Source organism: Oncorhynchus keta, chromosome 1 (assembly GCF_023373465.1).
Source record: "Oncorhynchus keta strain PuntledgeMale-10-30-2019 chromosome 1, Oket_V2, whole genome shotgun sequence".
NCBI classification, from domain to species: domain Eukaryota; kingdom Metazoa; phylum Chordata; class Actinopteri; order Salmoniformes; family Salmonidae; genus Oncorhynchus; species Oncorhynchus keta.
The window spans coordinates 7661034-7677176 of NC_068421.1; the positions used below are offsets into that span (position 1 = coordinate 7661034).

The 16143-nt window shown below is 43.9% G+C and overlaps 1 protein-coding gene and 1 long non-coding RNA gene across 26 annotated transcripts in view; one reads left to right on the plus strand and one right to left on the minus strand.

Moving 5' to 3' along the window:
* Window positions 1–349: 349 nt before the first annotated feature.
* LOC127911805 (protein phosphatase 1D-like) overlaps window positions 350–16143 on the plus strand; it is a 20746-nt gene continuing 4952 nt past the window's right edge. The window contains exons 1-3 of the mRNA XM_052479596.1: window positions 350–1060; window positions 7359–7581; window positions 12914–13044. Coding sequence (XP_052335556.1) covers window positions 538–1060; window positions 7359–7581; window positions 12914–13044 — 877 coding nt within the window. The 5' untranslated portion in view covers window positions 350–537. The remainder of the gene's footprint in view (window positions 1061–7358; window positions 7582–12913; window positions 13045–16143) is intronic.
* Window positions 4701–7352, minus strand: LOC127912463 (uncharacterized). Of its 25 annotated transcripts, XR_008083024.1 has the most exons (7): window positions 6981–7051; window positions 6690–6775; window positions 6475–6560; window positions 6131–6345; window positions 5729–5857; window positions 5564–5637; window positions 4701–5419 (listed from the first exon to the last, which is right to left on the minus strand). It is a non-coding gene; the product is annotated as an uncharacterized LOC127912463 (long non-coding RNA). The 25 variants fall into 25 exon arrangements; XR_008083026.1 differs by lacking the exons at window positions 6475–6560; window positions 6981–7051 and adding an exon at window positions 7114–7352 and having other exon boundaries at window positions 6131–6388; XR_008082966.1 differs by lacking the exon at window positions 6981–7051 and adding an exon at window positions 7114–7352 and having other exon boundaries at window positions 6131–6560.

Consider the following 16143-nt stretch of genomic DNA (forward strand, 5'->3'; position numbering starts at 1 on the left):
TTTTGAGGATGTGGGGACACATGCCAAATATTTTTTTGTCGTCTTCTCTATTATTCTACAGTGTAGAAAATAGTAAAAAAATATATTTAAAAAATAAACCCTGGAATGAGTAGGTGTATCCAAACGTTTGACTGGGACTGTATCTACCTCAATTACCTCATACCCCTGCACATGGACTTGGTACTGGTACTCCGTGTATATAGCCAAGTTATCCCTTCTCATTTTTCTCTCTGCATTGTTGGAAAGGGGGAAGAGCCCATAAGCAGGCGTGTCACCGTTAGTCAACCCGTTGTTTAGGAAGCATTTACACATCCAGTAGGTGGCGCACTGTGGTATTTGACAGAATTTACCCCAGTGTAGATACAGCTCTGACGTCAATGCGTTTATGGGCATGCATACAAGGATTGAAAATAAACAAAGACCGAAAGCGGCTGATTTGATCATTGAGCTGCCATAAACATAACTTAAAATACTTTTAGGCCATTTTTTTAAGCTACTACAAACACCCAGCATCTGAATCAAGACGTCCCTACGGCCATGGAAAACGCATTGTTGATGCGAGTGAGTGTTTTCTCCGACCAGGGAGGCAGGAAATACATGGAGGACGTTACCGAGGTTGTAGTGGAGCCCGAGTCGGGCGAAGACGAGCTGAACTCGGACGAACAAGATGAGGCCAAAGGGGATAGCTCCACGGTCGACATTGTGCCTGGAAACGAGCAGCCTGATCGGACTGTACACAACGAGCCTCTATCTGCCTCCACTACAGTTGCATGGACACAAAATGTACAAAATGGGGACCAAAGTTGTGCTGCAGTTGCACTGGCAGTTTCGACAGTGGAGAGTTCACCGGCGGAGAGCGATAACCGGCCCCAGCGCTCCGTGGCTTTCTTCGCGGTGTTTGATGGTCACGGAGGCCGAGAGGCAGCGCAGTTTGCACGGGACTATTTATGGGAATTCATCAAGAAACAGCGGGGCTTTTGGTCCAAGGATGACGAGGAAGTGTGTGCAGCTATTCGTAAAGGTTTCGTTGCCTGCCACCATGCCATGTGGAAAAAGCTGCGTAAGTTAGAATCACCCATGTGTCAAGCTAAATACGTATATTGGGATTTGTTTTCAAAATCTCATGCATTTAGCTACGAATGAAATGACCACCGCAGGCTCGATGTTGCTGAATGTGTGGTTTGGGTTCTCTGGCTTGACCATACAAATAAACCTACCACTGCTGGCCGGCCATCTGTCAGTAGGAGGGCACAGAAAGAGACATCCCATGATGCCTATCTCACCCCCTCCAGCCTATCAGGTCACACGGACAGGCGGCTGTGCGGGGCTCTGTGGAGGGGCTTTTTACATGGTTGTCTTCCTCCTCTGTTTTGCCTTCGATAGGGATGACAATGGGTTTGGAAAGAGGTCGCGACGGTTTCTTGACATCGATGTTATACCAAATCATGTTTATTACTGTAGTAGGCAGGCCAGGCAGCATGTGACATCTGATAATGTTGGGTTGTAAAAGAGACGCATCATATGCATTGGATTTGTAAAAACCAACGCGTCCCCCATCCCCCCTCTTATCCGTTTGATTAAGTAGTCTCTAAGTAGTCTCTTGGCTTATCAGCTGTGAGGGCAGTTGTATTTTAGGGCAGTCGTGAGCGATCTGCTCTGGGTCTTTCAACTGCCCTGTCAAGTCACCAGTACCCAGTCTGCTCCACACCGGTGGTTTCCAAACTCTGGGGCACGCCACCCCCACTCAGTCTGGCTTTCAGCCAGTGGAGGCTCATCGGAAGTGGAAGGGGTCCTCAGTGAATTTCCTAAAAATACCAATAGTGAAACATTACAGATATAATAATAATAATAATAATATATGCCATTTAGCTGACGCTTTTATCCAAAGCGACTTACAGTCATGTGTGCATACATTCTACGTATGGGTGGTCCCGGGAATCGAACCCACTACCCTGGCGTTACAAGCGCAATGCTCTACCAACTGAGCCACAGAAGGACCAGTAAATATACTAAATATATTCACATCACCAAATACGTGATTGAAATACACTGTTTTGCAATGAAGGTCTACAGTAGCCTCAACAGCTCTCTGTAGGGTCCACCTCTGGCCTGCTCGCCTCCCTACCGCTGAGGAAGTACAGTTCCCGCTCAGCCCAGTCAAAACTGTTCGCTGCTCTGGCCCTCCAATGGTGGAACAAACTCCCTCACGACGCCAGGACAGCGGAGTCAATCACCACCTTCCGGAGACAGCTGAAACCCCACCTCTTTAAGGAATACCTAGGATAGGATAAAGTAATCCTTCTCACCCCCCCTTTAAGATTTAGATGCACTATTGTAAAGTGACTGTTCCACTGGATGTCATAAGGTGAATGCACCAATTTGTAAGTCGCTCTGGATAAGAGCGTCTGCTAAATGACTTAAATGTAATGTAAATGTAGGGTAGCACCATGGTGTAGCCCGGAGGAATAGCTAGTTTCCGTCCTTCTCTGGGTACAGTGACTTCAATGCAAAAACCTAGGAGGCTCATGGCTTTCACCCCCTTCCACATACTTACACAGTAATTATGACAACTTCCGGAGGATGTCCTCCATCCTATCGGAGCTCTTGCAGCATGAACTGACATGTTGTCCACCCAATCAAAGGATCAGAGAATGAATCGAGTACTGAAAGCATAAGCTACAGCTAGCGAGCACTGCAGTGCATAACATGTTGTGAGTAGTTGACTCAAAAAGGGAGAAAGACAATAATTGAACAGTTTTTAAACAAATTAATTTGGTCAAAAATTAAGGAGACGTGAGAGAGACATTTTGTTGCAGCTTGCTAATTTAGCCTACTCAAACACCTGGCTCAAACAGAGAGGGATGCTATGTTAGCTAGCTGGCTATGGCTATCCAACAGAGAGGGATGATATGTTAGCTAGCTGGCTAAGGCTATCCAACAGAGAGGGATGATACGTTAGCTCGCTAGCTATGGCTATCCAACAGAGAGGGATGATATGTTAGCTAGCTATGGCTATCCAACAGAGAAGGATGCTATGTTAGCTAGCTAGCTATGGCTATCCAACACTAAAACTCTTCCAAGTCAAGGTAAGCATTTGCGTTTTATACATGTATAACCACCAGGGCCCGCCTGTGTAACTGCTAAGCTTCTTGCTGACTGTACTGCATCATTGTAGCAGGTTTAATAACGCCTTAGTTCTAGTTCTATGTTAACTGATGTTAGCTAAAATGGTGACAACGATGTAGGCTGTGTGTCGTGGTTCTAATAGGAAGGTTTGGCTTAGAAAGGTTTTTCCGCCTGGTCACAAACCGCTGCTGTGTTGTGCACTGAAGTCCACAAGCGAAGGGAGAAGGTGAGAGGAGGACAACGCGTAGATGCGAAAAGGAATTAACGAGCAAAATGATCATGCTGTTTGTATGTGGCTGCTCTGAAAGTGAACTGTGTTTGCGTGTGATCAGGGGTGTTTTCATTCCGCCGATTCTGTTGAAAAAAAAAAAGTTTCTTAAACGGAACTAAACTTGGATGAACATACCTGAATTTGTCCAATAGAAACTCTCGTTTGCAACTGTTATGACTAAAGATTACACCCGAGATCAGCTAGATGCAGGGAAGGAGGTGTGCGAGGAGGTATTGAATGTGTCACTGTCTGAGACACCTTGATTAGTCAAATGTTTCTCTCGACCTGTGTGCAGCACCGACATTGTAAACTTTTCATAAACTAGGTTGTAGCAACTTCATGATGAAGGGAAAAATTAGAGTATCGTGTAGTAGCCTTAACTTATCGACGTTCCATTGAACTGGGTGAATATGAATGACAGTAACCTAAACCTATCACTGTTACATTGAACTGGGTGAATATGAACGACAGTCATCCAACGTGCAGTCATAGAAACAAGGCCGTGGTAATTAAAAAACAAAATAATCGTCCTCCCTCATCTTAAACGTCACCAACCACCACTGCTTTAGACGTACTCTTAAAAGTTGTAATAGTCGAATGTACAAGGTACAATTTCTAATACGGGCAGTACATCATCAGTTCCTCTCGTCATTGTCTAACTTAGAGAGATCATTTATAACTCGTCAGAAATGTCCAGATTAACTCTCCCATGTCAGCTAATGTTTATTTTTTATTTTTTTTATAGCTTCGTTTGTAATGTTTGAGTCACTGAAATATCACACGAATAATAAACATTAGACATGGCAAAGTGTATAGAGCTGAAAGAAAATGGCTGTTAAAACGGCAACATTTTCTTTGCCCCCCATGTGACAAAATCGTGTAGAATTGCAGGAAATGAGCTTTAAACTTTTACCGTCTGCCACCCAGAGGGGGTGGGGACAGTTTGTGTCATGAATCATGCTTGTACCCATAGATATAGACAAGGGGGAGTAGCTCTTCAGGAGGGTCTCTCTCCAGGAACAGGGTTGGGGTTGAAACCTATAGGAGGGTTTCTCTCTAGGAACAGGGTTGGAGTTAAAACCTACAGGAGGGTCTCTCTCTAGGAACAGGGTTGGGGTTAAAACCTACAGGAGGGTCTCTCTCCAGGAATAGGGTTGGGGTTAAAACCTAGGAACAGGGTTGGGGTTAAAACCTACAGGAGGTAGGAACAGGGTTTCTCTCTTGGAGTTAAAACCTAGGAACATGGTTGGAGTTAAAACCTAAACCTCTCCAGGAACAGGGTTGGGTTTACTCTCTCCAGGAACAGGGTTGGAGTTAAAACCTACAGGAGGGTCTCTCTTCCAGGAACAGGGTTGGAATTAAAACCTACAGGAGGGTATCTCTCCAGGAACAGGGTTGGAGTTAAAACCTACAGGAGGGTCTCTCTCCAGGAACAGGGTTGGAGTTAAAACCTACAGGAGGGTCTCTCTCTAGGAACAGGGTTGGAGTTAAAACCTACAGGAGGGTCTCTCTCCAGGAACAGGGTTGGAGTTAAAACCTACAGGAGGGTCTCTCTCTAGGAACAGGGTTGGAGTTAAAACCTACAGGAGGGTCTCTCTCCAGGAACAGGGTTGGAGTTAAAACCTACAGGAGGGTCTCTCTCCAGGAACAGGGTTGGAATTAAAACCTACAGGAGGGTCTCTCTCCAGGAACAGGGTTGGAGTTAAAACCTACAGGAGGGTCTCTCTCCAGGAACAGGGTTGGAATTAAAACCTACAGGAGGGTATCTCTCCAGGAACAGGGTTAGAGTTAAAACCTACAGGAGGGTCTCTCTCCAGGAACAGGGTTGGAGTTAAAACCTACAGGAGGGTCTCTCTCCAGGAACAGGGTTGGAGTTAAAACCTACAGGAGGGTCTCTTTCCAGGAACAGGGTTGGAGTTAAAACCTACAGGAAGGTAACTCTCCAAGAACAGGGTTGGAGTTAAAACCTACAGGAGGGTCTCTTTCCAGGAACAGGGTTGGAGTTAAAACCTACAGGAGGGTCTCTCTCCAGGAACAGGGTTGGAGTTAAAACCTACAGGGGGTCTCTTTCCAGGAACAGGGTTGGAGTTAAAACCTACAGGAGGGTATCTCTCCAGGAACAGGGTTGGAGTTAAAACCTACAGGAAGGAACAGGGTTGGAAAAACCTCTCTCCAGGAACAGGGTTGGAGTTAAAACCTACAGGAAGGTAACTCTCCAAGAACAGGGTTGGAGTTAAAACCTACAGGAGGGGGTTGGATCTCTCTAGGAACAGGGTTGGAGTTAAAACCTACAGGAGGGTACCTCTCCAGGAACAGGGTTGGAGTTAAAACCTACAGGAGGGTATCTCTCCAGGAACAGGGTTGGAGTTAAAACCTACAGGAGGGTACCTCTCCAGGAACAGGGTTGGAGTTAAAACCTACAGGAGGATATCTCTCCAGGAACAGGGTTGGAGTTAAAACCTACAGGAGGGTCTCTCTCCAGGAACAGGGTTGGAGTTAAAACCTACAGGAGGGTCTCTCTCCAGGAACAGGGTTGGGGTTAAAACCTACAGGAAGGTAACTCTCCAAGAACAGGGTTGGAGTTAAAACCTACCTAACAGGAGGGAGGGTCTCTCTCCAGGAACAGGGTTGGAGTTAAAACCTACAGGAGGGTACCTCTCCAGGAACAGGGTTGGAGTTAAAACCTACAGGAGGAACAGGGTATCTCTCCAGGAACAGGGTTGGAGTTAAAACCTACAGGAGGGTATCTCTCCAGGAACAGGGTTGGAGTTAAAACCTACAGGAGGGTCTCTCTCCAGGAACAGGGTTGGGGTTAAAACCTACAGGAAGGTAACTCTCCAGGAACAGGGTTGGGGTTAAAACCTACAGGAAGGTAACTCTCCAGGAACAGGGTTGGGGTTAAAACCTACAGGAAGGTAACTCTCCAGGAACAGGGTTGGAGTTAAAACCTACAGGAAGGTAACTCTCCAGGAACAGGGTTGGAGTTAAAACCTACAGGAGGGTCTCTCTCCAGGAACAGGGTTGGGGTTAAAACCTACAGGAAGGTAACTCTCCAGGAACAGGGTTGGGGTTAAAACCTACAGGAAGGTAACTCTCCAGGAACAGGGTTGGAGTTAAAACCTACAGGAAGGTAACTCTCCAGGAACAGGGTTGGAGTTAAAACCTACAGGAGGGTCTCTCTCCAGGAACAGGGTTGGAGTTAAAACCTACAGGAAGGTAACTCTCCAGGAACAGGGTTGGAGTTAAAACCTACAGGAGGGTCTCTCTCCAGGAACAGGGTTGGGGTTAAAACCTACAGGAAGGTAACTCTCCAGGAACAGGGTTGGAGTTAAAACCTACAGGAAGGTAACTCTCCAGGAACAGGGTTGGGGTTAAAACCTACAGGAAGGTAACTCTCCAGGAACAGGGTTGGAGGTTAAAACCTACAGGAAGGTAACTCTCCAGGAACAGGGTTGGAACAGGTTAAAACCTACAGGAAGGTCTCTCTCCAACTCTCCAGGAACAGGAGTAACTCTCCAGGAACAGGGTTGGGGTTAAAACCTACAGGAGGGTATCTCTCCAGGAACAGGGTTGGGGTTAAAACCTACAGGAAGGTAACTCTCCAGGAACAGGGTTGGGGTTAAAACCTACAGGAAGGTAACTCTCCAGGAACAGGGTTGGAACAGGTTAAAACCTACAGGAAGGTAACTCTCCAGGAACAGGGTTGGAGTTAAAACCTACAGGAAGGTAACTCTCCAGGAACAGGGTTGGAGTTAAAACCTACAGGAAGGTAACTCTCCAGGAACAGGGTTGGGGTTAAAACCTACAGGAGGGTCTCTCTCCAGGAACAGGGGTTCCTTCCTAAATGTTGTTATATTCAGGGGCCTTGTTATTGCAGGGAAGTAGGTTAGTCTGAAGGCTACTTCTAAGGCTGGGCACGTTCCAATAGTTCAACATGTTCCCTCTTTTCCTTCCTCTGCAGCCGAATGGCCCAAAACTCTCACAGGGCTTCCCAGCACCTCAGGCACCACGGCCAGTGTAGTGGTCATCCGGGGGAACCGAATGTACGTGGCCCACGTAGGAGACTCTGCCATAGTGCTGGGGGTCCAGGATGACCTCACAGACCAGTTCATCAAGGCCGTGGAGGTTACACAGGACCACAAGCCCGAGCTGCCCAAGGAGAGGGAACGCATCGAAGGGCTGGGGGCAGGTAAGGCTTACTGGCGCATACTACCCTATTGGGTTAGTTGTCTAGCCAGCCAACTCAACATTAATGTTTAGTCTGTCTGACAGACTAGCCTAACATATAATAGTGTACTGGGGCTCCCAACTACCGTACCCTCATGTTACTGTGCATCCAAAGCAACAGCCCCTATGACAAGAGAATGGGTTTGTGCCAAAAAGCATCTCTCTCTCTCTCTCTCTCTCTCTCTCTCTCTCTCTCTCTCTCTCTCTCTCAATTCAATTCAATTCAATTCAAGGGCTTTTTTGGCATGGGAAACATGTGTTAACATTGAGTGAGGTAGACAACATACAAAGTGAATATATAAAGTGAAAAACAACAAAAATTAACAGTAAACATTACACATACAACAGTTTCAAAACAGTAAAGACATTACAAATGTCATATTATATATATATACACAATGTACAAATAATTAAAGGACACAAGATAAAATAAATAAGCATAAATATGGGTTGTATTTACAATGGTGTTTGTTCTTCACTGGTTGCCCTTTTCTCGTGGCAACAGGTCACAAATCTTGCTGCTGTGATGGCACACTGTGGAATTTCACCCAGTAGATATGGGAGTTTTTCAAAATTGGATATGTTTTCGAATTCTTTGTGGATCTGTGTGATCTGGGGGAAATATGTCTCTCTAATATGGTCATACATTGGGCAGGAGGTTAGGAAGTGCAGCTCAGTTTCCAGTTTCTCTCTCTCTCTCTCTCTCTCTCTCTCTCTGTTTCTCTCTCTCTCTCTCTCTCTCTCTCAATAGAGACTTAAACTCTTGTCTGCTTTGGGTGACAACATTACAACATTATCTATTCTAATGCAAACTCAGTCAGATGAAGCATTGTAGCATCTATGCCTGCTTGGTGGGAAAGAACAGAAAAACTCCTAACTGACTGGGTAACTAGACTAGAGGGATGGACAGACTACTGTAGAACTGACTGGGTGACTAGACTAGAGGGACGGACAGACTACTGTAGAACTGACAGGGTGAATAGACTAGAGGGATGGACAGACTACTGTAGAACTGACTGGGTGACTAGACTAGAGGGATGGACAGACTACTGTAGAACTGACTGGGTGACTAGACTAGAGGGATGGACAGACTACTGTAGAACTGACAGGGTGACTAGACTAGAGGGATGGACAGACTACTGTAGAACTGCCTGGGTGACTGGACTAGAGGGATGGACAGACTACTGTATAACTGACTGGGTGACTAGACTAGAGGGATGGACAGACTACTGTAGAACTGACTGGGTGACTGGACTACTGTAGAACTGACTGGGTGACAAGAGGGATGGACAGACTACTGTAGAACTGACTGGGTGACTAGACTACTGTATAACTGACTGGGTGACTAGACTAGAGGGATGGACAGACTACTGTAGAACTGACTGGGTGACTAGACTAGAGGGATGGACAGACTACTGTAGAACTGACTGGGTGACTAGACTAGAGGGATGGACAGACTACTGTAGAACTGACAGGGTGACTAGACTAGAGGGATGGACAGACTACTGTAGAACTGACAGGGTGACTAGACTAGAGGGATGGACAGACTACTGTAGAACTGACTGGGTGACTAGACTAGAGGGATGGACAGACTACTGTAGAACTGACTGGGCGACTAGACTACTGTAGAACTGACTGGGTGATTAGACTAGAGGGATGGACAGACTACTGTAGAACTGACTGGGTGACTAGACTAGAGGGACGGACAGACTACTGTAGAACTGACAGGGTGAATAGACTAGAGGGATGGACAGACTACTGTAGAACTGACTGGGTGACTAGACTAGAGGGATGGACAGACTACTGTAGAACTGACAGGGTGACTAGACTAGAGGGATGGACAGACTACTGTAGAACTGACTGGGTGACTGGACTAGAGGGATGGACAGACTACTGTAGAACTGACTGGGTGACTAGACTACTGTAGAACTGACAGGGTGACTAGACTACTGTAGAACTGACTGGGTGACTAGACTAGAGGGATGGACAGACTACTGTAGAACTGACTGGGTGACTAGACTACTGTAGAACTGACTGGGTGACTAGACTAGAGGGATGGACAGACTACTGTAGAACTGACTGGGTGACTAGACTACTGTAGAACTGACTGGGTGACTAGACTACTGTAGAACTGACATACTGGGTACTATTTGGGGAGAAGCCAGTGATGCCCACAGAGAAAGTGAGCTTTAAGACTCTTGCCAGACTAGTCATCAGCATCGCAGCAGTTTACTGACAATATATTGTGCATAAGTGTTATTAGATCAACCAGCCAATTGAAATAAAGGTTATTGAGCAAGGCATTGTACGCTACTATCTATTAATAAGCCGTTTTATAAGAAGTGTTAAATGTTTTATTGAACATTTGTAAAGTGCGTCCCAAGTTACTCCCTATTCCTTTATCTAGAGCCTGGTCACAGGTAGTGAACTATAAATTAACCTGGTCACAGGTAGTGAACTCCATTCCTTTATCTAGAGCCTGGTCACAGGTAGTGAACTATAAATGAACTCCCCATTCCTTTATCTAGAGCCTGGTCACAGGTAGTGAACTATAAATTAACTCTCCATTCCTTTATCTAGAGCCTGGTATAAATTAACTCTCTATTCCTTTATCTAGGTAGTGAACTATAAATGAACTCCCTATTCCTTTATCTAGAGCCTGGTCACAGGTAGTGAACTATAAATGAACTCTCCATTCCTTTATCTAGAGCCTGGTCACAGGTAGTGAACTATAAATGAACTCCCTATTCCTTTATCTAGAGCCTGGTCACAGGTAGTGAACTATAAATGAACTCCCCTTTATTCCTTTATCTAGAGCCTGGTCACAGGTAGTGAACTATAAATGAACTCCCTATTCCTTTATCTAGTGCCTGGTCACAGGTAGTGAACTATAAATGAACTCCCCATTCCTTTATCTAGTGCCTGGTCACAGGTAGTGAACTATAAATGAACTCCTCTATTCCTTTATCTAGAGCCTGGTCGCAGGTAGTGAACTATAAATTAACTCTCCATTCCTTTATCTAGAGCCTGGTCACAGGTAGTGAACTATAAATGAACTCCCTCCTATTCCTTTATCTAGAGCCTGGTCACAGGTAGTGAACTATAAATGAACTCCCTATTCCTTTATCTAGAGCCTGGTCACAGGTAGTGAACTATAAATGAACTCCCCATTCCTTTATCTAGAGCCTGGTCACAGGTAGTGAACTATAAATGAACTCCCTATTCTATAAATTAACTTATTCTAGAGCCTGGTCGCAGGTAGTGAACTATAAATGAACTCCCTATTCCTTTATCTAGAGCCTGGTCAGGTATTGAACTATTCCTTATCTAGAGCCTGGTCGCAGGTAGTGAACTATAAATGAACTCCCTATTCCTTTATCTAGAGCCTGGTCACAGGTAGTGAACTATAAATGAACTCCCTATTCCTTTATCTAGAGCCTGGTCACAGGTAGTGAACTATAAATGAACTCCCTATTCCTTTATCTAGAGCCTGGTCACAGGTAGTGAACTATAAATGAACTCCCCATTCCTTTATATAGAGCCTGGTCACAGGTAGTGAACTATAAATGTACTGCCTTTTGTGACACGGACTGGCTAAATCATAACTACTACTTCATCACAACCTTACTAAATGTCTCTGATAACTGTCCTGTCTGTCTCTCTCTCCTATCTCCAGTGTGATGACTGTCCTGTCTGTCTCTCTTCCTCCTATCTCCAGTGTGATGACTGTCCTGTCTGTCTCTCTTCCTCCTATCTCCAGTGTGATAACTGTCCTGTCTGTCTCTCTCTCCTATCTCCAGTGTGATGACTGTCCTGTCTGTCTCTCTTCCTCCTATCTCCAGTGAGATAATTCTCCTGTCTGTCTGTCTTCCTCCTATCTCCAGTGAGATAACTGGCCTGTCTGTCTCTCTCCTATCTCCAGTGAGATAATTATCCTGTCTGTCTCTCTCCTATCTACAGTGAGATAATTCTCCTGTCTGTTTCTCTTCTATCTCCAGTGTGATAACTGTCCTGTCTGTCTCTCTCCTATCTCCAGTGTGATAAAGAAGTCTGGTGTGAACAGGGTGGTGTGGAAGAGACCCAGGTTAACTCATAACGGCCCTATCTACAGTGTGATAACTGTCCTGTCTGTCTCTCTCCTATCTCCAGTGTGATAAAGAAGTCTGGTGTGAACAGGGTGGTGTGGAAGAGACCCAGGTTAACTCATAACGGCCCTGTCTCCAGTGTGATAACTGTCCTGTCTGTCTCTCTCCTATCTCCAGTGTGATAAAGAAGTCTGGTGTGAACAGGGTGGTGTGGAAGAGACCCAGGTTAACTCATAACGGCCCTGTCTACAGTGTGATAACTGTCCTGTCTGTCTCTCTCCTATCTCCAGTGTGATAAAGAAGTCTGGTGTGAACAGGGTGGTGTGGAAGAGACCCAGGTTAACTCATAACGGCCCTGTCTACAGTGTGATAACTGTCCTGTCTGTCTCTCTCCTATCTCCAGTGTGATAAAGAAGTCTGGTGTGAACAGGGTGGTGTGGAAGAGACCCAGGTTAACTCACAATAACGGCCCTGTCTCCAGTGTGATAACTGTCCTGTCTGTCTCTCCTATCTCCAGTGTGATAAAGAAGTCTGGTGTGAACAGGGTGGTGTGGAAGAGACCCAGGTTAACTCATAACGGCCCTGTCTACAGTGTGATAACTGTCCTGTCTCTCTCCTATCTCCAGTGTGATAAAGAAGTCTGGTGTGAACAGGGTGGTGTGGAAGAGACCCAGGTTAACTCATAACGGCCCTGTCTACAGTGTGATAACTGTCCTGTCTGTCTCTCTCCTATCTCCAGTGTGATAAAGAAGTCTGGTGTGAACAGGGTGGTGTGGAAGAGGGTGGTGTGGAAGAGACCCAGGTTAACTCATAACGGCCCTGTCTACAGTGTGATAACTGTCCTGTCTCTCTCTCTCCTATCTCCAGTGTGATAACTGTCCTGTCTGTCTCTCTCCTATCTCCAGTGTGATAAAGAAGTCTGGCGTGAACAGGGTGGTGTGGAAGAGACCCAGGTTAACTCATAACGTGCCCTGTCTACAGTGTGATAACTGTCCTGTCTGTCTCTCTCCTATCTCCAGTGTGATAAAGAAGTCTGGTGTGAACAGGGTGGTGTGGAAGAGACCCAGGTTAACTCATAACGGCCCTGTCTACAGTGTGATAACTGTCCTGTCTCTCTCTCTCCTATCTCCAGTGTGATAACTGTCCTGTCTGTCTCTCTCTCCTATCTCCAGTGTGATAACTGTCCTGTCTGTCTCTCTCCTATCTCCAGTGTGATAAAGAAGTCTGGTGTGAACAGGGTGGTGTGGAAGAGACCCAGGTTAACTCATAACGGCCCTGTCCGGAGGAGCACAGTCATCGATCAGATCCCTTTCCTGGCTGTGGCCAGAGCTCTGGGTATGTTGTTGTTGTCTTAAAGCTCCACAGACATTTTTACGGAAATAGTTGGATTATTTTGTTAATGTCTCTCTCCCTCTTACCTGAAACTTTATATTATTTTGGAGCTGTCGCACTGGCCGTTCAGTTCAGACGGATTCACCAAATCACTCAGAGGCACGTGTTGCTAGGCAACCCCCCCCTGGATTTGCCCGGACTAAAAACGCTCATTGACGGGGTAGTTCTGCTCTTTTTTTTTTACTGACGCTGTTTCTGTGTGACTCGTTCCGTCGAAATACATCCTATTTAGACAGATTTTATTTTAATTTGAGTCCGTGATGCCCAGAGCAGGACCGGCGAGCGATGAACTGATTCTATAAGCCTCGCTCACCGTAGGGGGTTTATTGGAGCTGTCATTTGTGACCGAGACTTTGTAAACGTGTAGCTTTAAACAACGTAGACCTACATTGGTTGATTTCTAGGACTCCAAATACGTTTTTGTCTAGATACATTTGAAACGAGGTCTAGTTGTGACCAGATTGTGAACGACTCTTGGCCGACTCTTGGCCGACTCTTGGCCGACTCTTGGCCGACTCTTGGCCGACTCTTGGCCGACTCTTGGCCGACTCTTGGCCGACTCTTGGCCGACTCTTGGCCGACTCTTGGCCGACTCTTGGCCGACTCTTGGCCGACTCTTGGCCGGATGCAGTGGTTGACTTCCATGTAGGGTGATTTAAGATCAATATTGTTGGTAAACTGCAGCTCCCCAAACGATACGTTCTCGAGTTTGTGTTTGTTGAACAGAGGATGTGTATGTTTTGGTTCCAGGGTTGGGGACTAACAGATCACATGTAATCTGTTCCGTGTAAGGGATTATATAAAAACTGGTAACTGTAATGTGTAAGGGATTATATAAAAACTAACTGTAATCTGTTCCGTGTAAGGGATTATATAAAAACTAACTGTAATCTGTTATGTGTAAGGGATTATATAAAAACTGTAATCTGTAACTAACTGTAATCTGTTATGTGTAAGGGATTATATAAAAACTGGTAACTGTAATTATTATATAAAAACTAACTGTAATCTGTTCCGTGTAAGGGATTATATAAAAACTAACTGTAATCTGTTATGTGTAAGGGATTATATAAAAACTAACTGTAATCTGTTACGTGTAAGGGATTATATAAAAACTAACTGTAATCTGTTACGTGTAAGGGATTATATAAAAACTAACTGTAATCTGTTATGTGTAAGGGATTATATAAAAACTAACTGTAATCTGTTATGTGTAAGGGATTATATAAAAACTAACTGTAATCTGTTACGTGTAAGGGATTATATAAAAACTAACTGTAATCTGTTATGTGTAAGGGATTATATAAAAACTGGTAACTGTAATGTGTAAGGGATTATATAAAAACTAACTGTAATCTGTTACGTGTAAGGGATTATATAAAAACTGGTAACTGTAATGTGTAAGGGATTATATAAAAACTAACTGTAATCTGTTCCGTGTAAGGGATTATATAAAAACTAACTGTAATCTGTTCCGTGTAAGGGATTATATAAAAACTAACTGTAATCTGTTATGTGTAAGGGATTATATAAAAACTAACTGTAATCTGTTACGTGTAAGGGATTATATAAAAACTGGTAACTGTAATGTGTAAGGGATTATATAAAAACTAACTGTAATCTGTTACGTGTAAGGGATTATATAAAAACTAACTGTAATCTGTTACGTGTAAGGGATTATATAAAAACTGGTAACTAATCTGTTACGTGTAAGGGATTATATAAAAACTAACTGTAATCTGTTATGTGTAAGGGATTATATAAAAACTAACTGTAATCTGTTACGTGTAAGGGATTATATAAAAACTAACTGTAATCTGTTACGTGTAAGGGATTATATAAAAACTAACTGTAATCTGTTCCGTGTAAGGGATTATATAAAAACTGGTAACTGTAATCTGTTATGTGTAAGGGATTATATAAAAACTAACTGTAATCTGTTACGTGTAAGGGATTATATAAAAACTAACTAATCTGTTACGTGTAAGGGATTATATAAAAACTAACTGTAATCTGTTCCGTGTAAGGGATTATATAAAAACTAACTGTAATCTGTTACGTGTAAGGGATTATATAAAAACTAACTGTAATCTGTTACGTGTAAGGGATTATATAAAAACTAACTGTAATCTGTTCCGTGTAAGGGATTATATAAAAACTAACTGTAATCTGTTCCGTGTAAGGGATTATATAAAAACTAACTGTAATCTGTTATGTGTAAGGGATTATATAAAAACTAACTGTAATCTGTTACGTGTAAGGGATTATATAAAAACTAACTAATCTGTTACGTGTAAGGGATTATATAAAAACTGGTAACTAATCTGTTACGTGTAAGGGATTATATAAAAACTAACTGTAATCTGTTATGTCACCAGCAAAACATTTTTTATATCGGGTTACAGATACTTTTGAAAAACTAGTTGATTACTTTGAGGATTACTTTTAAATTCAGAAAAAAATTATTGGACACTAATTTGATTTCTCAATGACATTCAAATCAGCTTTGAAAAAAGGCACAAATTTAAGTTCCACCTGAGTGAGTCTGACCACCAATCAGAGACCACTATGATGACACACCAAATGATGACCACCAATCAGAGACCACTATGATGACACACCGAATGATGACCACCAATCAGAGACCACTATGATGACACACCGAATGATGACCACCAATCAGAGACCACTATGATGACCACCAATCACAGACACCAAACACAGACACACCACTATGATGACACACCAAACGATGACCACCAAATCAGAGACCACTATGATGACACACCAAATGATGACCACCAATCAGAGACCACTATGATGACACACCAAATTATGACCACCAATCAGAGACCACTATGATGACCACCAATCAGAGACTACTATGATGACACATCAAATGATGACCACCAATCAGAGACCACTATGATGACACACCAAATTATGACCACCAATCAGAGACCACTATGAATACACACCAAATGATGACCACCAATCAGAGACTACTATGATGACACATCAAATGATGACCACCAATCAGAG